Source organism: Camponotus vicinus, unplaced genomic scaffold, assembly GCF_025532165.1.
Source record: "Camponotus vicinus isolate PSW18456_S1 unplaced genomic scaffold, iyCamVici1.0 SCAF_12, whole genome shotgun sequence".
Lineage (NCBI taxonomy): Eukaryota > Metazoa > Arthropoda > Insecta > Hymenoptera > Formicidae > Camponotus > Camponotus vicinus.
The window spans coordinates 485,969-508,118 of record NW_028141948.1 but is presented as its reverse complement, the minus strand read 5'-3'; the positions used below and the strand labels follow the sequence as shown (position 1 = coordinate 508,118).

Here is a 22,150-nt window from a genome sequence, read left to right as displayed (position 1 = left end):
CCAGCCCGCGCGAGAGGAAAGATGACGCGATAATTAATCGGTCCGTGAAAAAAATGACACTTTCAACGATCGGGTTAAAGTGAATCGAAGCGAGTCGAAGAGAATTATAGTTTTGCGTTTTTTTGCGGCGACGAGCCTGGCAGGGATGTTATTTGCTTTTTGGAAATATTTCAAGTCGCGAGATCGCGCTATAAAAGTCGCCCTAGCATGTATGTACGCGGCTTAAACGCACGCGACGAAACGCAATTATGCGCGCGTGCCAAATGCTTAACGCTGTACATTTTAATAATAATAAATAAAGCAGCGGCCGCAAATGGAAAATTACTTTTGCTTATGTAATTTGTCGGTTGGATCGATATGTAAGAAGTTTTTTTTCTTTCTTTCTCCCGGATTTACGCGATTTATCTGTAAAGTAGGGCGATATAAATTTCAATAATTTTCATATATCTTCTCTCGCTACAACAGACCAAGATGTTTATTCCACGGTACAGTCTAGAATTCTCAAGAATTTTCTTTGTATTTGGAATAATCATGGAATTCTATCGGGATTCGGGGAATTTTTTAAAAAATTCTCTCTGATAATTTTTGCTTTTATATCGTAAGCAATCAGCAATCAACCGATAGTTCAAATTGTGGTTTACGTGTTAAAAATAATATTATAAATATATACATAAATAATAATATGAAATTAATAATAATATTATAAATAAATATCTATCTCTATAGATATATTTAATGTTTTAAAAAAATATTAAACATGCAGTACATGTGTATATTTATTGATATATATTGAATTTTTAGCGATAAAAAATGGAAATGTTAAGAAATAATGCAGTTGCAAAAACACTTAAAACTTAAGTAGTTTTTCGTTCGTATGAAAAAGACTAGAAAACGCATACAATGAGAAAGTTTATTTGGAAAAATTACACATTAAAAAGATCTTTAAAGTATTCCCTTTACCTAGAATTTCGAAAAGAAATATTTAAAAAAATCAGAATTTTCAAGGAATTTTTTTACAAGATCTGAGTCATCCTGTAGGTGTCTTAGCTTTCACATTCGTTTCCGCATTGTATTTTATTCGCTACTATTCCTGATCGTTTATAACGTCGCGTATTATTACAATAGGGACATGGTGCATGCACATTTTGCGTGGCGGCGAAAGTGCTCGAGCCGCCTCGTCGACGATGTATCGTAAAAGGAAGGAACGCGCGCGATCAGCGTTGATTGTTACCGTTGGTTGAAAATAGCGCGTGCCGGGAATGAAAATTATGTAAACCGTGAGTGTGCGAATTGAACTGCGCGCGTGGCGTGGCGTCGCGACGCCGACGACGCCCGGCGTCTCGACGTCTCCGATTATCTCGCCGTCGATCTTTTATATCGCGGAGAGAAAAAGAAGCTCTTATCGAACAGATTATATTTCTATATCTCGATGTGTATTTAGGTCGCCTCTTTCCTCAGGACGGAATTAATTTCTCCTCCAAGCAGTCTCTTTACATACTTACATACACACACATACATACAGGCATATATATTTATATATTTATTCCTAAAAAAATATTGAATTACAGTACATATGCTTTATTGTAATTTTTTGCAAAAAATATTGACCTTATGAAAATTATTCAATTTTTGTTTCAGCACACGATATATATTTATAATATATATGTATCTATATAAATAAAGATAGCATAAAACAAATGTATGTTTACGCTTTGGTCGAGAAAAATAGAACGCAGAAATGCTGTGGAAAAGCGAGCATACATATTTTTTTTCATTCATGGCACTTTTATTTTCAAAACTTAAACACGCGCACATACATCTGTTTCGCTTTAAATGCGAAAAGTGATGACGGAAAAATGCAATTAAAAATTAACAGGTTTAAGACGTAACAAGTTTGAAATGAAATGAATGAATCCACAATTCGCGCGAGATAAAAAGAGCGATTAAACAGAGAGGGGGAGAGAGAGAGAGAGAGAGAAGTTACGCTCGCACTCTACTAGAGGGCAACACGAATTGATTATCATTTTGGTAATGGCTTATTTCATTATTAAATACTCGCTTTTCCATGGCGATCGAGAATCTAGCCTCGCACCTTGCCGGATCGCTCGTCTGCCTGCACGGCGATAAAGTTTCTCTCTCTCTTTCCGCATACGTCATTCGCTGACAACGGGAAATCATGAAGTTTTGACGCGTAACGTACCGTAAGACCGAGTAGGTACATCCGGTCGTTTTCATCGAAAATCGTCGCCCTTTCGTGCACGAACCAATTCGAAAAAGAGAATCGTCGAAAGGTAAAAAGACGTCTGTTTGTCTCTCTGTCTCGCTCCCTTTCCTTCTGTTCGATGCGCGCAGTTATTTTTAGAGCACCGTGTTTGTATTCTTTTATCGAGCGAGCGCGAGTGACAGTTCGCGGCGTCTACAAAATAACACATTTTCCATTGGTCGGGGCGGCCGTGCTCGAGGTTCGCGGTTTGGCGAAAAACCTCGATCCGCCGCCGACTTCGCCCCGTCCCCGCGAGTTCCGCGCGAATGTTCACGCCGCTGTCAGCAGAGCAGCGGCCGAAGCCGCCCATAACCTCTCAATCTCCGGGCGGCGCTTCGGCTCGCGCATTCCTCGCTCTTGGACGGAGGACGGGATCGAGTGAACTCTCTCTCTCTCTCTCTCGGGGTCAACCAATCGCGGATTCGACGCGCCTCGATCCCTCGTTTCGATCGCCGGGGACTCTTCATGACACCCGGACGTCCGGAGAGTCGTTTGCTCGGGCGCCGGGTTAAAGGAGTTTGACATTTAACGCGAAGCGCCGCGGCAGGGTCGACATGATACGTGCATGTGTATGTGTATATACGTGTGTATGTGTGCGTGGGGTAGAAGCCAGCACGGCGGAGCGATGTTGCTCCTTTCGACGTCGCTGCACATCCCGGAATCAATAATCGCGTTGCATAAGCGACGAGAACGAGAGCCGCGTATCCTACCTTGTCATTGTCCTCGTCGGATATTCGTTTCGCATCGTGATACGCGGTTGCGCCGATATCGATTTCGTCCGCGTTTCGATTCCGGAGCCCCGCCGATCGACGAGACCCGTCTCGCGCGTACGCGCGACTGTCGTTGGACAATGCGCGCTACACGCCTTAGCATGGTAGTCTCAAGGATTTTAATCCTTTTCCTGAAATCTGTTATGTTTTACAGTTATATAATTTCCATTAGATAACAGTATGGCGATAATTTGAGTCAATAATAAATAGAAATGTGTGTGTGGAAACTACTAGTGTATAGATACAACTATTATATATTTGTATTTAAAACTTGCGAAACTACTATATATTTGTATTTAAAGCTTATGATAGTTTGCAAACTTTGCCTCTAAACAATCCCTCTCTATTATCTTTCAGCTGTTGGTCCTCCATTCGTTTGGAGGCCAGTGGAGCAGCGACGCCAGAAAATAATACGAGCTGTGGTAGCCTTGTGAAAGCGTAACAGTAGTTGGCTTCGGCCAACAGAGGCGACAGAGATATCATGGCGACGATAGACGGCCGGCCGGCCCAATATGGTATCACGCTTAAGCAACTCCGCGAACTCATGGAGTTGCGGGGACGCGAAGGTGTCAGTAAAATGAATGGCTACGGTGGTGTGCAGGAGATTTGTAAAAAGCTGTATACTTCACCTAATGAAGGTAAAATTTTCCTCTCAACGTATCAAAATTTCGAATTACAATATGGAAAAGGAAAAGAATTATACATAAAGAACAATTTTGATATAAAAGGAATACGATGTAACAGATATGTACATGTGTATCATGATTCTCGTATCTATGTAGGTCTTAGTGGATCAGTAGCAGACATACAACATAGGCGAGATACATTTGGTTCCAATATGATACCTCCAAAACCACCAAAAACATTTTTACAGTTAGTATGGGAAGCATTGCAAGATGTCACGTTAATCATCTTAGAAGTAGCAGCATTGGTTTCATTAGGTCTTAGCTTTTATCATCCAGCTGATGATGAAAACCGTAAGTATAATTTATGATATGATATTGTGTGTACTTTGTGATTTCTTAATAAGAAGAAATATCGGATATTTCTATGTGTTTAAAATCTTTCAACATTCAAAAGATAAATTTTGTTAATCAATTTTAAAGATTCTGAAAATAACGTGTTCTTTCCACTTATTTCCAGCTGTAGGTGTAGATGAGGACGAAGCGAAATATGGTTGGATTGAAGGACTCGCTATATTAATTTCTGTAATTGTGGTGGTCATAGTGACTGCGTTTAATGACTACTCCAAGGAGAGGCAATTTAGAGGTCTTCAAAGTCGGATAGAGGGAGAACACAAGTTCTCAGTTATACGGCAAGGAGAAGTGAAACAAGTTTCTGTGTCTGATATTGTTGTTGGTGACATTTGTCAGGTATATAATAGTGTTAAATAAAATTTTTAATGCTATTAGGATATAAATTTTCCAAACTATATTAAATATGTAATACAATCTGTTAACATTGGATATTTTGCGCGCTGATTGTTAAATATTAATTTAGTAAACAAAAATAAAATTTATATTAAATCATCTGTTTAATAATACAGATAAAATATGGAGACCTGTTGCCTGCAGACGGTATTCTTATACAAAGCAACGATCTCAAAGTGGATGAATCCAGTCTGACTGGAGAGTCAGATCATGTAAAGAAAGGGGAATCATTTGATCCTATGGTACTTTCAGGTAAGATTGTTTTTCTTCAATTAAATAGTTATTATGCTGGATTATTTTTCTAACATAAGAAAAGTCTTTTAAAGTGTTTAAAAAATTTTTATACGACAAAATTTTATCTGGAATGTATTGTATTGTTAAAAAGGTACACACGTAATGGAGGGTTCTGGAAAAATGTTAGTTACTGCAGTAGGTGTAAACTCCCAGGCGGGTATTATCTTTACTTTACTGGGTGCTGCTGTTGATCAACAGGAGCAAGAAATCAAGAAAATGAAAAAAGGTACGTCTAATTGTTATTGCTGATTGATCGATCAATCACTTTGAATGATTGCACATTTATACAGAGGTTACTAAATTTTTAGAGTAATGTGTAATTTTGATATAATTTTATATACATATAATTTCTATGTATATAACATGTACTGTGTATATGTATATGTACATATATACATATACAATACATGCTTCTCTCAAAGTTCCATTAGATTTTATCAGATTACTTTTGAGATTGATCCCACATTCTCTCTCTTTTCGCTCTGATGATTTAGTATACCTATCTCTACACTAGCAACTTCTGAATCATTTAGTAGACTCTACTCTAAAAATTTTATTGAAGATTCAATACATGAATGTATTATGATATGTTCATAGTAGCAAATATAGATTTTATGGCAATCTGTGCCTCGCGTCATAGAAGTTGTTGGTATATACTCTATCATATTCCCGCATGACATTTTCGAAATGTTTCAAAATGAGTGTAGACGATTCGCAGTGGACGCATGGTTTTGACGTGAATTGGTGTGATCATTTTTTTTATTATGAATTTTACAACAGAGCCATTTTTTTTTCATTCCCCGTACTTTGTACTCTCGACATTGCATTTGCCAGACTAGATTTTATACTTTTATTAACTCATTAACTAATTGATTGTAAAGGATTTGCGTTTCGATTTGTCAATGTTTCCAGGATAGACACTTTTTATGTATTTTTAGAAAATATTCTACGTAAAACTGCCATGATACAGCAGTATGCATTATTTTATGGCAATTCCCCCCCATTGATAAGAAATTTTTCTTCTCGTCCTCTTGTTTACACTATGTAAAATAATATATTATAGACATTATATTGAATATTATAATAAGATGCAAGTTATACATTATGATATCTATATATTCGCGAATTATCCTTATATTAAAAATCTATTTACATATTTTATCAAAGATGTGCATTTATCGATATAATTTTTTCAAGGTACTATTATTTGATATCTTGCGTTTGTAAATCATTTATATTTTTGTCCCTCTCTCTCTAGCTATAAATGTTTTTGCAATATATAATGTTTTTTTTTATCTTTGTCTGATATGTGTATATGAAATTTTATATTTGAAAATTTCAGGATTGATGAAGTTATTATCGTTATATAATCTCTTTCAAAATAATTTTTATAGGAATTGTCTTACAAATCAGGTACTTTTTGTATCAAATAAAAAACCGAAATTTTTACCGTGAATATTCAACATATTTTAATAATATTAAATTCTAAAATTTTATTTACGTGATTAAATTTCTATAAAGGGAAAAGAATTATTTAATTGTAAAAATATTTTATAATTGCATTTCAAATTACGCATTCACCAGAATCTTTTACTCCCTCTTTATCTTATACAATATTAAATAATGTTTTTTAATTTAATCTTAATTTGTTCAATTTATTATTAATAGCTCACAGGAAAAGTACGTCATTTTTGGGACATTTTACATATTTTATGGAAAAATTATATCAAGATATCATAGTTCCTTTTTTTGAGCCATATCCCCTCTATAAATCTTTCGTTATTGCACAACCTAGAAGGTGAGAATTTGTATTTTATTGACGAATTATCCATGGAAATGCACTTTTATGCATTCTTAGAGTTACATTAGTGAGATTTTAACCATATATCATAAAAGCAATAGTTGCTTCTTTATGTTTGACCTTCTGGGCTGTACTTACCTATCTACCCATTTTCTTTGTTAGTGTTAAGTACCCTCTTGCGAAAATTAATGAAAAATGATAAATAAATTATAATGACGAATTATAAATTCTTTTAATAACGCGATTTATTATACCATTGGCATATATATTTTTCAAATAGATTGCTAATCAATTTCATTTTGCATGTATTTTTTTATCTAGAGGCTAAAAAGCAGCGGAAGAAGAAGTCATTACCAGGTGAATAATTCTAAATAATATATATATCTATATATATCTATATATATATATTTTCTTATTTTTATTATCTCGATATTCATAATTAAGCGTATATATACACATAGACTCGTGGCCATTGAAGTCAAGAAATTAATTGATCGTCCTCAAAACAGCATTCAGTTTTTTTAATCTTTCTCTCACTTCATCTCACTTTTTCATTTCTCTTCATTCGGGCATTTCGTTCGGGAATTTTCTTTTTTCTGCGTTTTTACTTCGATTAATTGTATTTATGAGTTTTACCTTAATGTTGCGTATCTCCAAAGCAATTTTTATCACACTCTCTTTCTCTCTCTGATAATGTTCGATTATAAAGTTTGATTTCTCTTTTTTCTTTTTTTTTTTCGTCGAATATGATTTAAAGGTATACTCTCGGACCTCGATATAGCGAAGAAATGACATTAATTTAAAATCGAGACGTGGAGCAGTGAGATTGGACGTTAAACGATTTATTAAAAGATTGCATTCTCTCGATACATCAAACGCTACATCTTGTGCCGAGAGCGTAAGAGAAGAAACAAAATTACGTTATCCATGCTTTCGTGTTCCCTATTGATCTTTGCGTGTTCTATTGGCAGTGGTTTTTATGCATTTGACACGCATTAGCGGCTACCTCGTTCTTGCATATAGCTTCTTGTTTTCTGCATTCTAGTAATGATATATAAACACCCATGGTTTTAATCTGTGTTTCTCTAACATGTAACTGTTGTGTCTTTCACATTAATCTCAATCATCTCTCATTAAAACTTTTGGCTATCCACCAACTTGAGTAGCTTCTAGTATTTTATTAGAATGCTTTTGAGATAACTTATACATACTCGTTCTAAGTTTATAACGATCAAGATTCAATCGGCATTGCGATCGATCAGCAACCTCTTGGCATGATCGAGATCTTGTTTGAGATGCGAGTCGAGATGCGATCGCTCGGGCCGATTGAGCCTCGATTGGCATATATAACGGCGAGGGATGCAATCTAATCTTGACGTGATAAATCAAGGGGAGGAACCGGTAGAGATTACCGGAAACAGTCACGTGACTGGAGGCGGAGGCGGCGGTAAACACGAGGGCGGCGAGAATCATCACGCGGCCCCACCCGCGAGCGCCGTGGAGAGCAGCGGGAAGAAGGAGAAGAGTGTTCTGCAAGCCAAGCTAACTAAACTCGCCATACAGATCGGTTACGCCGGCTCGACCATCGCGGTACTCACCGTCGTCATTCTAATCATACAGTTCTGCGTGACGACCTTCGTCATCGACAACAAGCCGTGGCGAAACACGTACGCCAATGATCTGGTGCGGCATCTGATCATCGGTGTCACGGTGCTCGTAGTCGCTGTACCCGAGGGTCTTCCCCTAGCCGTCACCTTGTCGCTCGCTTATTCCGTCAAGGTGAGATTCTACAGAGATTTCGTTGTCAATTTTTTTTTTAATATTTTATTTACCAATTCTTTTTCCCTCTCTCATTTTCTTCTCAAATCGCTTCTCGTTTTTCTCTCTGTACAGAAAATGATGAAGGACAACAATCTGGTACGTCATTTGGACGCCTGCGAGACTATGGGTAATGCCACCGCCATTTGTTCGGACAAGACCGGCACCTTGACTACGAACCGCATGACCGTGGTACAGTCGTACATATGCGAGAAGATGTGCAAGTCGACGCCGAATTTCTCGGATATACCGAGCCATATCGGCGAACTTATCATACAGTCCATCTCCATCAATTCGGCGTACACGTCGCGAATAATGGAGTCTACGCAGGAACCTACTGAATTGTCGTTGCAGGTCGGCAACAAAACCGAATGTGCCTTACTTGGATTCGTATTAGCCCTGGGCAAGAAATATCAAACCATACGGGACGATTATCCTGAGGAAACCTTTACGCGGGTGTATACGTTTAATAGCGTAAGAAAGAGCATGTCTACCGTAGTTCCCAGAAAGAGCGGTGGATTTAGGCTCTTCACCAAGGGCGCTTCCGAGATCATCATGAAGAAGTACGTATAGTTTTCTCATTCTTTTTTTTACTTCAAACATTTATTGATATTGACGTTTAGCAAATCTTACAATTTTTATTCATTTTTTCTATTTAAAACTTTCATGACAAGATTCTTTAAAGTCTTTGAAAGATTTTAGAGTAAAATACTGTTCAACAACCTTTTAGCTGTGAAAATTTTACCGTCAAATTTTTTCAAACTTTCTAAAAGATGAGAATCTATCTATTAGGCTTTAATGTAATACTACTTGGAAATAATATTTCTTTTTCCGACTCTTATTTTAATTTCTTTTTCTAACTCAATTTGATTGATTGAAAAAGATTTTGATCCATTTTGTTGCAGATGTGCCTTTATATATGGTCGCGAAGGTCATCTGGAGACGTTTACCAGAGAGATGCAAGAGCGTCTGGTAAAGAACGTGATCGAACCCATGGCATGCAACGGACTGCGCACCATTTCCATCGCTTATCGCGACTTTGTTCCTGGCAAGGCGGAGATCAATCAAGTTCACATCGACAACGAGCCCAATTGGGACGACGAAGATAATCTAGTGAACAATCTCACCTGCTTGTGCATCGTCGGTATCGAAGATCCAGTGCGTCCCGAAGTACCGGACGCAATTAGGAAATGCCAAAAGGCCGGTATCACCGTGCGCATGGTGACGGGTGACAATATAAACACCGCGCGATCCATTGCGCTTAAGTGTGGCATTCTCAAGCCAAACGAGGACTTCCTCATTCTTGAGGGTAAGGAGTTTAATCGCAGAATTAGAGACAACAACGGCGAGGTGCAACAGCATCTGTTGGATAAGGTGTGGCCAAAATTGCGAGTACTGGCCAGGTCGTCGCCCACCGATAAGTATACTCTGGTAAAGGGCATCATCGATAGTAAATCGACTGAAAGTCGCGAAGTCGTAGCGGTTACCGGTGATGGCACGAATGATGGTCCAGCCTTGAAGAAGGCCGACGTCGGCTTCGCTATGGGCATCGCCGGCACAGACGTCGCCAAAGAAGCGTCCGACATCATACTGACGGACGATAACTTTTCGTCGATCGTGAAGGCGGTAATGTGGGGCAGAAACGTCTACGATAGCATCGCCAAGTTTCTCCAATTTCAATTAACGGTCAACGTGGTTGCCGTGATTGTCGCTTTCATCGGTGCTTGTGCCGTGCAGGACTCGCCGCTCAAGGCAGTACAGATGTTGTGGGTAAACCTAATTATGGACACGTTAGCGTCTCTCGCCTTGGCTACCGAAATGCCTACGCCCGATCTACTCCTCCGTAGACCGTACGGTCGCACAAAACCACTCATTTCCAGGACAATGATGAAAAATATTCTCGGTCAGGCCTTGTATCAGTTGAGCGTTATTTTCACGCTTCTTTTCGCCGGTGAGTATCGCTTCTCTCGACTCCCCCTCGATTTCTCATCAGTCCGTTTCGTCGAATAAACAGAACGTTTTAAAAACTTTCGCGATCGACTGCCGCAGGTGACCTGATGCTCGACATCGACACGGGCCGCGGAGTGGCAGCGGCGGGCGGCGGACCCACGCAACACTTCACCGTCATCTTTAACACATTCGTCATGATGACTCTTTTCAACGAATTCAACGCCAGGAAAATTCACGGTCAGCGCAATGTCTTCCAGGGAATATTCACCAACCCCATCTTCTATTCAATTTGGATCGGCACGTGTTTATCGCAAGTAAGTCGCCCAAGATTATATTTATTCAATTTATATGCCATATGAGAGTAATGTTGATGATATTAAAACTTCATCTACGATCAAACATCCCGAATTTAAGTGAGCTTAAACAAGATGCAATTAAATTTATAACTAATTTTTCACTAACAAAATGGAAAACAACAGTTGGTAGTTTTTATGATTTAAACGCTGTCATTTTATGCTGCTTTTTTTCTTTCTGATAGAGTCATTTATTAATTTTTTTTTAGGTGGTCATCATACAATACGGTAAAATGGCATTCAGCACCAGAGCGCTCACGTTAGACCAGTGGTTGTGGTGCCTGTTCTTCGGAATCGGTACGCTAATATGGGGCCAAATAGTTACGACTATTCCTACACGCCGAATTCCCAAAATTCTTTCGTAAGTTAAAATTACGTACTCTTATACACGTAAACACGTTTTTTTTTGTTTGTTCTTTGAGCACAAAACCGAGGTTTGTTGCAATAGAAAGAACACGAATGAAAAGATGATTGCTCACAATACTTTTTCTCTAAGAAGAAAACGATTCTTCTTAAAGTAGAAACGAAATCATTTTCATATTTGTATAATTTGTCAATTTTATCTTCAATAATGAAAATGTTTATCAACCAATTAATATTGAACAGATATATAATAGTTTCAAAAATATGTTAATCATGGAAATTCTTTTTTTCTTGTTTTATGATGTTTCTTGATATATAAAGATCATTATGTAAAGGCATAAAAGATGAAAGGTCTTTTAATAAGTAAACAATCTTTTTATCACTTGATAATCATTGTGAATAATACCATTAACATATCGACATTGTGCTGAAATCAACGCTTAGAGTAACCAATTTTATATCTAACGATCTATCACAAAAACTTAGCATCTTAAGTTTTCGTTTCATTAGTGGTAGATGCCTTTGCATGCCGAATCTTGAACTCACTCGTGCCAATCTGTATATATACATACATATATACACCACAGGACTAGTAACAATTTTATGTCGAATTTCCGAAGAATGTTGTCTCCCACTGTTGAAAGTACGCGTGATTATTTCGCTTTGATCTATAATTGTGTGTGGAATCTTTGATATAAATTTGATATAAAATAACTGCAGAATTATACATAAGATACGGTTTAATATTCCTACATCAAAGTATCGTATTAATTGAATCAAGGCTGTAATTGCACAAAAAATGTGTAATATATGTGCAATATATTATTTGGATATTTTTGTCAAAATTATATATACATATAAATAAATTAATTACAATTTTTTGCAATATTAATATAATTACAGTATTTAAAAAGAAATCTATTATGTTTGACGCACACAAACTTATACAATAAAATAATACAATGTAAAATCATTTTATATATGTGTTTTGTTTTGAAATTTGTTGAAATTACTTGAATTATGAGTGATCGTGTGCACATTTCTGCGATCGTGAATCATACATGAAATTGATCAAATAAAAATAATCGTGCGTGCTTAGGCGAATCCCATCCTGGGTATTCCATCCCTCGCTCCTACAATCTTGGAATAGCTTACGTAACTTGGCCTTAAACGTTGCATGATTACAGCCGTACAATCGAAATCTACGTACTTGTTTGTGTCGAGTGACCGATGACGTGCGCTGTTGCACTAATCAAAATCTCTAATATTCAACGAGGCGGATTACAAAAAGGCAAAGGCGCGAGGGCGAAAGCTTAATTCAATTTAATATAACGCCATTGATTAATTAATAATCAATTCCTATTTGCGTGAGAAACAATTTGAGCAATTAATTAATGCTTATTAACACACACACTTTTACTCGATTCGTTGGATTTATACGGTTTCTATCTCTCTCCCTTTTTTTTTTATATTTTTTGCCCAACTTCTTGCTATCTTTATCTCTGCCTATTTTTGTCTTTCTTCTTACTGTTCCTAATCGCTCTCTGTACTTTCTCGTCCATCATATATATAACACGATCCGAGGACACACGCTCTCATCCATAACTCTCATCGTAATCCTTTTTCTTCTGCTCATCCGATCATCTGTCTAATCCAATTGAAACCGGTGTAAAATTTCGGTGAGATCAGTTTCCGATACCATAAAAAATGCACACATACACACACACATGGAAGAGATATTTTCATTATCGAAGGAGAAAATATAAGGATGCCTCGTGTTTTACGACGCATCGAAATTCTTTGATTTTACAATCCCGATCATCGTGCTTGTACCACTCTTTTACACATCATCATCTCTTCTCTTCTGTCTATTCTCTTTTTCTTCCTTCAAAGCTAATTCAGCTCCTAATTCTCAAAAGAAGCACGGCTCGATGCGTAGCCACATACGAGAATCTCCCTCTCTCGGGAGGGAGGCGCAAGGGAAGATATATAATCTCGAGTCGAGAATATACACGCTTTTTTGCCACTATACTCTCTGTATATACGCGAGTCGAGTACGCCACTATAAAATGCTACACGTGCGGAAGGGTCAGCTAACCAAAGGTTACAGGGAGTGTTCTCGCGCGAAGCTTTTATCGCCGAGTGTAGTACGTGCACCGCTTGATAACACAACGGGACCGCCCCGGTTATTCACTTTGTACAGCGTGTGCGTATGTGTGTATCTGTATGTGTGTGTGTATATACCGTTTCGTAGGTGAACAAAATCCCGATACTTCCCTCGTACGTACATACATACGTTCATCGCGTCCTGCATCGCGCCAGGATGACAAAGACCGATGACGAACATTGTTAACTAACTGAGTCATATTGGTCCCTGATTACATGTGTTGGTACATTATTCAACGGTTTTTTTAAAACGATATCCGAATCCGATGATATGTAATTTTCGACAGTTTCTTGCTGAAAAATTTTTTATTTTTTATTTTTTATTTTTTATTTTGTGACATTCTGAAAGACAAATTGCTCGACGAAATAACTCCCCATACTCCATGTGGAAAATTATCTGCCGGTGGATTTTGTTCAAACTTTATGATTTTATAGTTTATGTGACGCTGAATAAGTCTCAATAGGAGTTATAGTAATGATTAGGTAATCATTTAGATTCTATAGACGTGGTTGAGACGGTCTTGGGAGTTTCGATTTGCAAATACCTTCACGTGGTGAGTCTTGAAATGTTTTACTTGTTGAAACTAAAAAGTTGCAAATACATAATTTTCGGAAAAGGCCTAAAAATAATCAACTTTCAATGTTCTCTGCAGGCTAAATTGTAGGCTCCTAGAGAGTTGCGATTTTTATTCAGTGTCACATAAATTAAAAAAATTCTAAAGTGTTTGATCGAAATCTATCGGCAGACTTTCATAAAGAGAGTTCCTTTGGACTGACCCTCGACATACTATCATTATTTTGTTCGAGTATTATTCAACACAAGCTACGAGCTTGCGTGCGATCCTATAAATAGCAACGATAGGCGACGCGTAGTCGCGATAGTACTAGATTTTTGCGCTTGTATCGCTCAACAGGTAAGGAGAAAATTGCTTTTTTTTTTTACATCAAGTCAGATCGACGATTTGACACAAAATTAACGATATGTCCCGAAAAAAACGAGAAACGAATTGATTTTGAGGTGATTTGTAGTAAAAAACCAACGAAACGGAAACACAACATTTCAACATTCTAAGCAAAGACGATCGCTTATCTAAACGAATCGTACCTTTGTGCGGATTATGTTAATTGCAAACCTAACCGTCGACTATGCTGAAGGAAAATGTGCAAAAATTGACTGCATCGAATGCAAAAATGCTGCACTTCTAACGAATTCTTGTCATTCTCTGTCGTTTCGCGTGCATATATAATCTTGCATATCTTTTCTCCTCTCTCATTCTTCTTTCCATGTACTTTTCGCATTTCTTTACTGTCGATTGTAACGCTGAAATAAGCAGCAGAATTGCAGAAAAAGTTTCACACATCTAATCTGGCTTTACACTAACATTCTGTACTATATCACAGAGAATACACTTTCATATTCACATTATGCATTCCCTTTGTTGACTCATTTATGCTGATTGTTCATTAATCACCTTGTTTGAAATAATTTTCGAAAACTGAAATAATTTTTCTCTTATCAGGAATTAATTCGAGTCGACATCTGTTGTATTTAAAAGAAAATTAAGTATCTCTTGTGCGATAAAAAATTATTTCTCGATTCGAAATTTTTTATCATGGAAAAATCTATGTAAAATTAAGCGAGAGAAATGAACATTATTACCTATTTGCAAAATTCTCTAAAATGCAATTTTAATTGACCACAATTTCACATTTCTTGCAAATATGAAATATTGAGAGAAAATTATTTCAGTTTATTTCGAACCCCATCATGTGCACCCCAACACTCCGTATCTTTTTTTCACATTTTTTGTAACATTATTAATATTCACCGAGTGTCATATATTTTCTCATGACACACCCGCACACGCGCTGTCATTAACTCGCCACTGCCTAGCCTTATCACCATTACCGCAATTTTTTTTTTCTCAAATCATCACGCGTAGCGTTAGCGTGTCGTAGTAGATTAGGGATTCTGCTAAGGAGCGAGGGGAAAACGGAAAACGGTGTTGGGTGGTGTGCAGTGCGCCGAGGAGAGAGAGCCGGCCGCAAAGAAACAAACAAAAAAAGAGGGAAAAATTAACAAACAGTTAGCACACCATTCTTTTCCATTCAGTTTTTTAACAGGAAGAAATCCGAGTGATGAAGAAATGGTTTCATGTTTTTTTCAAAAACAGATGGGGCCGCGGCCAGCCGGATGATATCGGCGCGATCAATCTAGGAGATGAGAAATACGACCCAGACTCGGATAAAAAGCCGCGCGCAGGACAAATTCTATGGATCCGTGGTCTAACACGGCTACAGACACAGGTAACTATCCCTATCTCTCTCTCTCTCTTTCTCTCTCTCTTTCTTTCTCTCTCTCTCTCTATCTCTCTCTCATTCTCTCATTATCTCATCACTCAACAAAAATCAATATTCTCTCGATTCCTCTATCACGAATACAAAAATTAAACCCAACAAATCGCCTCCGGATCCAGTTTCGGGTTCAGGTGGCGAAACCACACACGGTTCTCTTTAACATTAAAACTTTTATAGGACTCTTTCTTCTTTTTCTTTTTTTTTTCAACAGTGCGCGCGCTACGACTCAACGTTTACGTCCACGTTGAATGTATGCGCGCGTGCAATTATTATTACGTCTACCGCTATTATATTATCACATATTTATATTATTACGTTACAGAATTCAATCCGAAACTACTGTTATTACTGCCATTACCATTATTATTACAATGACGACATAACATTACATAACGAAACGAGCCGTTTCAGTTTTGATGTTACCTTGGTTTGCATTTTCATTTGAGTTCTATCGCGTAAAGAGAGCCGCGCGCGTTTTTTCATCGCATACCGACCGCAATAAAAAAAAAAAAAACCAATAAAACCGACGACCGTGCGATAAAAGTGTCTCAACAGACGACTAAAGTCGATAGACCCGATCGTTAACCGACGACTCGAAAGAGAGCTCGCGGGAAACGATCGCTGAAGGAAGAGCAAAGAGCCACCGCGAATTTTCACACGACAACGAAACACTCGGTGCTCTCTCTCTCTCTGTCTCTATCTGTCTATCTCTCTCTCTTTCTCTCTCTTTCTCTCTCTTTCTCTCTTTCAGAGACTCCAGACACTTGTGTCTTTACTCTAATTAGGTACCACATTCATGTACATATACATATGCATATGTAGACAGGCAAATTCAATCTTCATGTATAAGTCTTCGCCGATAAGATTAGGTCTAATCTCGATTAGGTCTTTATCTCGGGTAGGGAAGATCGATCTGCGGACATCGATCGATCGATCGGTCGATCAGTCGCGCAATTAGGATGACAGAATCTAACGGAGAGAAACGACAAACAAGAGACGAGATAATGCGTTTAACGTAAAAACCTGAAAAACTCGTACGACTCGACCAGCGTCACTGATCGCGCATGCACGACTCTTCGACGAGAACGACGCACCGATAGGATTGACGCACATACACATATACACACGTCAATACACACATAGAAATCTGCCACAGTAGACGCACAGATTGATGCTTGCTCTCCGCCCGTATGTCCCCTTTACGCGAATATCGGAGATGTGGGAGAGACAAAAGACAGTTGGATCGGATATAACATTTTTTTGCCGTATAATTAGCACAAAGGGTCAGTCGACTCAAAGATAAATAATTTTTCTTGTATTTTAAAATATTAAAAAATTTTACTCTAAACATTTCTTCGTGTCTTTTCTAATCTAAGAAACGTATTGGCATATGTTATAATAGTACTCTGTATAAGACATGTATAAAAAACAAGACGTAAAAAAATTTAATGAATAACATAGGGGTTCCAAAATCGATTATTTATTTTATTATTAATCTTTTTCATGCAAAACGTCCGTTTTGCTTTCAAGTGCGTTTTACCGTCTCTCCCTCGTCCCTTTTTTTAAAGAAGATCGCGAGTGTCGTGACCAATATGTAGGAGAATTAGTATCGCCGGTTTGAGTCGAATAATATTATATACTTTCTGGGTCGACGAGCTTTCGACTTGAGCACGTATATATTACATTGCGTACACACACACACACACACACATATACTTATTTATACGTTCATCTCTCTCCCGTACAGCTTGCATCCACAGTAGATTTCCACAGACAGCCAGAACCAACTTAGCAATGGTCCACGCAGTCCTCAGCCCCGATATATCTTTCTTTTTCACTCTCTTTCTCTCTATTTGTGTTTCTCCCCCTCCCCCTCCCCACGATCTTTCTCAATTTTTGCTCCCTCCACCACTTCTCACTCTTTCTTTACGCTGTCTATATATATATTTTCCGTCCTCGTGAAATTACATGTCGGACGCTTTCATTCACCCACTCCAGGTTTTTCTGAACCCCAAAGTGAGCACACACTCTTGTCCGAGTCTAATGATCGATGTCGTGTTTCGCCGATCGACAAACTCGGATATTCTCCCCCGCAGGGGTTTACCTTTTTTTTCAAACTGTTGTCGTGTTGAAGCATACCCCGTCCGTGTATCCCGTTTTGGATATCCGCAAACGACGTGAAAAGCAGGATGTTAAATCGATCTACTAGTATAGCACTTCGTAGCAACTTTCTTCGCTAAACTTTCCCTCTCACAGATATGTCTTTATACCGCTATATAACTTTCCTCATTCCACCGTTAAACGAGCCCGGTCCCTTGCGTAATGCAAAACACACCACGCGGAAACTCGCGACTAAAGTAGGTAGTCTTCCTTATGCATCTAGCGTATATCTAAATCCGCCTCTTACGGAACACGTAATTAGCCGGTGAAACGAACTTTGATTGTTACGCGTTTCAAGACCGAATAAAAGATTCATCCGCCCGCTATTGTCCTTAGCGGCCTTAGTTGCTGCCGTTTCTATCGATTTTACGTTGAAGCTGAAGACTCTACTGTCTAAGTTAAAGTAGACGTTGCCGAGAGAACGACATGGACATTTGTACATGGATATTATACATATCTGTTGATAACATTGGGTTATATAAATCGCTTTATTATATAGGTATTATATAAATTACATGCATTTATTTCTTGCGCAATTAAAGAAGAATATATATCATTTGCGACGATAAAATCACGAAACGACGATGTCAATTGGCGATCACAGTCTCATATATATATATATATATATATATATTATACGATGATTAGTATATTTCAGGATTAATGATTGTGGTCCGTTTCTCGTCGAAGAATCCTTAAAACATCCGATAACACTCTGTACGATGATTGCGCAGTGAAGTAGTAATTTTGTAGTAATGTCAAATATTTATTTATCTGTCTATCTATCTATCTATCTATATATCTATCTATATCTATTTATTTATCTATTTATCTGTCTATCACTTTGGCGACTCGGGCTGTAACGCGACAAAGATAACGACATCGCTGGTTCGTTGCAGCTGTTACAGCCGATGTGATAAAAAGCGGATGCACGAATTGCATACAACGTTGAATAAAAAATCAAAAATTCTAGTCCAGCTAGAGAGAACTCGCGACACGTATTATTTCCTTTCTCTCTCTCTCTTTCTCTCTCTTCTTTCCCTCTCTCTCTCTCTCTCTCTTTCTCTTTGTCTGTTCACCAATTTTTCTACTACTCTATATATATGTAGCTACACTTCATACTCTCTATTGTCTTTATATATTCTCTTTCTCTCTTATTTTCTGTGTAACTTCGTCTGTTTCGCACAGTCAACGGTCAATAAGTGTTCAATATCATGAGAAGCACACATTAACATAAACGGCTTAATAAGACAAAATAAAAAACAGAAAAAAAAACAAAACAGAAAATCGAAGAAACAGACAATATTAAGAAAAAAGACAAAAATGATAAGACGACAAAAAGAAAATACAATACCATGGAATGTCACGTGAAACTAATGATGTAAAACTGGATGTGTCACCTACTTTCAGACGAGCAATAGAACTCTGGTGCAGAATGTATCTGTGACAGGCAGATCCCCTTCTCAGGATTACTACATGGTTAGTCCGCAAGTCCACTATCATCCGCAAGTTTGATCATTGTTTGACCGTGTTATAAATAATAATCTGATTAACCGTTTCTCTCTATATTTTTCTATACGTATATATTTTTATCAATTTTTTTCCTCTGATATATATTCTGATTTTCTTTTTTTACGACACTTCTCACTTTGGTCGATATGTATACTATGTATTATGATTTCCTACAAGCAGACTTTTCAGTTTGCCTTTTGTGTTCTCTATCTCTGTCTCTCTCTCTCTCTTTCTCTTTTTCTCTCTTTTTCTCTATTCTCTCTTCTACTATTCTGCTACTACTACTACTACTACTACTACTACTACTATTACTTATCTGTCTTTTTTACACACGTCTCACAATGTCTGCATTTTGTTTAACAAGTAAGTGCTTGCGGACTGCGAGTCTCGATTAATATTTTTCGCCCGTGTGCTTATTATATATATATATTTATATATTTTTACTACATGCGACACACCCATCTTTGTGGTTGATTTTAAATTATTCTCCACAAATTAAAAAAAAGAGCAAAAATCAATATATATATATATATATATATATATATATATATATATATATATATATATATATACATATATATCGATCAATTTGCATTCGCCTTGCGGCAGCTAACAATAACGCTCCTGTTATTTTTTTCTCTTTTTTCTTGTATCACTATCTACTACACCTGTCTCTGTGGATCCTGTGTCGCGGGATACGATCGCGCATATCCGATCGTGTATATTTTGCTTCTCCCGGTGTCACAATCCTCTGTGTCTCTGTCAAGCGAGAACGCTTAAATATAATGGAGCGCATGATCGGTAAATACTACACGCTCCCGTTCACGACGTGACAACGAAACAACCAACCAACCAACCACCCCATGCGCGGTGTGGATTGGACCACACGCTATCGTTGTTGTCGCAGCCCGCGAGAGACATATTGATGGCTTTGATGGCGTTCGATGGACGTTATTACGATTACGACCGTTTTGGCTGCCGTCATATGCTTTTCTCTCGATTGTCTCTCTCTCTCTCTCTCTTTCTCTCTCTCAACCGTACTTACACTTTACGTTCTTGCGTGTCTCTTCTATTTTATTTTTCTCTCTTTTCTCTCTCTTTTTTTCCTCCTTACTCTTTCTTCTTTTTCTTCTTTTTTTTTCTTCTGTTTTTCTACACACTTTCCTCTCTAAGTTGTTGCATGTACGTGTATGTGTGCGTTTCGAAGACGCTCGTTCATTGACCGAACAGAAAGGTCGAAGGCGAGCCGCGCAGCTTTCCGAGTGATCAGAGATGTGTATCGGCGCTAACTGCGGTGTGTGCTATCCGTTTCTCGCAGATGCAGCGCTGTTCCCGGAAATGTTAGTTAAAATTGACTGAGGTTTCGATGATTCCTTAGTCCTTGAATCTAGTCCCATAGTCGTAGGTATCTCGCTGACTCTTGCTTCTCTCCGGTTCTACATCTTCGAAAGGAGACGCGGAGAATCGGTTGAACCCCAGTTAACGTTAATTAACGTTCCAAGGAACGGCCCGCTAAAAACACTAGCCTCTATTAAACATTCGACAAGTCTTTATTATTTTTTTTTTGGATCTATGTTTGGCTTTCTTGCGTGCGTGCGTGTGCGTATGTGTGTGCGCGTGTACATGTGCAAGCCTCATCTTTGTTTTTCTTCATTTCCGGCGTACGACTTGCTCGGTCGGCCGGCTTTTTCTCCACTTAACTATACACGCGCCGTGTATATCTGCTTCCTCTGTCTCACATTTTCTTTATCCGTTTTTATTATTGCAGTGTGGGCATTGCTGTGATGATTAACACGTGATGTACGATGTTATTACCGTACGTTGTATATCGATGTGTGCGCGCGTGTGTATTTTATTATTGTGCGTTTCAACGTACAATAGTATGTACGTATACTTATATGTATATTCATATATATATATTGCATTGTGCGTTCTATATCGATGGAGCGAAAACGCTCAGACATTGAAAAACGCGAGGATTTTCGCGAGAGTTTTTTTTCGTACACACACGTGAGATCGCCGATTCGATCGCGATTACGTGTTTCGAATTTAGCATTTTCGATCGTCGAGTCTCACACAGTTTTCTCCCTTACATCCTTCTCTAGACTTGTACGTCGAACTTGTTTTCCCGCTACTCGAATTGTTCGATCAAACGCGTCAATCAATTTTATCGACGACACCCATTATCTATTCCTCAAAATTTAAAACGGCATTCGGTTCCGATTGATTCTCTTTTTCTTTCTCTCTCTCTTTTTCTCTCTCTTTTCGATTATTTGAACGACTGGAGCCAATGGCCAACACGGATCTTGGTCTCTCCTCGATTAGAGTATCGCTTGACAAATAAAAAAATAAAATCTTGACTGTAAAATTCGATAAAAATTTGCTAAGGAGATGTCAAAATATCTGCAAGTCCGATGAATTTAAAGTAACTTTTATTTAATCAGCAATCAACTCTCTGCCTTAATTTAATGTTGAATTATTTGAAAAAAAGAATAAAAGAATATTCGACAATAATTAATCTGGAATATTTAAAAAAAATCAAAAACTATTGTGGGGACATAGACTTTATACTTTTGTCGAATCATCGGAAATAGTGTCTGATCAGTGACGGCCTTTTTCACTTGGCGTGTGATTTAAAACTCGACACTCGTTAATTTCGCGCAAAGTTTAAATTGCTTGTACAATGCGACACTCAAATCGTGTGACAACGACTTCAGTCGTGCTTCTCTTTCGAGCTTTTGCAAAATTGTTTTCGCTCTCTCTTTCTCTTTCCTGTTCGAGAGAGAAATCGCCTCTGCTCTTTGCACCAGGAGGCTTGCGATGTGAAAAGTAGTGAAAAAAAAAAAGAAACGTGAAAAAACGAGAGAGATTTCCGCGCCACGTGTCAATTTATGACGACACGAACACGAAGG

The 22,150-nt window shown here is 37.9% G+C and overlaps 1 protein-coding gene across 23 annotated transcripts in view; it reads left to right on the top strand.

Moving 5' to 3' along the window:
- Pmca (plasma membrane calcium-transporting ATPase 3) overlaps positions 1-22,150 on the top strand; it is a 79,603-nt gene that overhangs the window by 24,224 nt on the left and 33,229 nt on the right. For 10 of the 23 annotated variants that reach the window (XR_014435878.1, XM_083083690.1, XM_083083689.1 and 7 more), the window contains exons 3-14: positions 3,391-3,671; positions 3,816-4,010; positions 4,177-4,406; positions 4,580-4,715; positions 4,849-4,983; positions 6,880-6,915; positions 7,949-8,337; positions 8,452-8,939; positions 9,282-10,327; positions 10,426-10,640; positions 10,889-11,040; positions 15,383-15,515. Coding sequence is in view for 19 of the 23 variants with exons in the window: in XM_083083690.1 (XP_082939816.1) it covers positions 3,515-3,671; positions 3,816-4,010; positions 4,177-4,406; positions 4,580-4,715; positions 4,849-4,983; positions 6,880-6,915; positions 7,949-8,337; positions 8,452-8,939; positions 9,282-10,327; positions 10,426-10,640; positions 10,889-11,040; positions 15,383-15,515 (3,312 nt within the window). In the remaining 4 variants the exon portion in view is untranslated. Of the gene's footprint in view, positions 1-2,163; positions 2,292-2,875; positions 3,138-3,390; positions 3,672-3,815; positions 4,011-4,176; positions 4,407-4,579; positions 4,716-4,848; positions 4,984-6,879; positions 6,916-7,948; positions 8,338-8,451; positions 8,940-9,281; positions 10,328-10,425; positions 10,641-10,888; positions 11,041-15,382; positions 15,516-18,914; positions 19,100-19,136; positions 19,206-22,150 lie in introns of those variants that run through there. The other 13 variants (XR_014435875.1, XR_014435876.1, XR_014435877.1 and 10 more) reach the window with 6 other exon arrangements.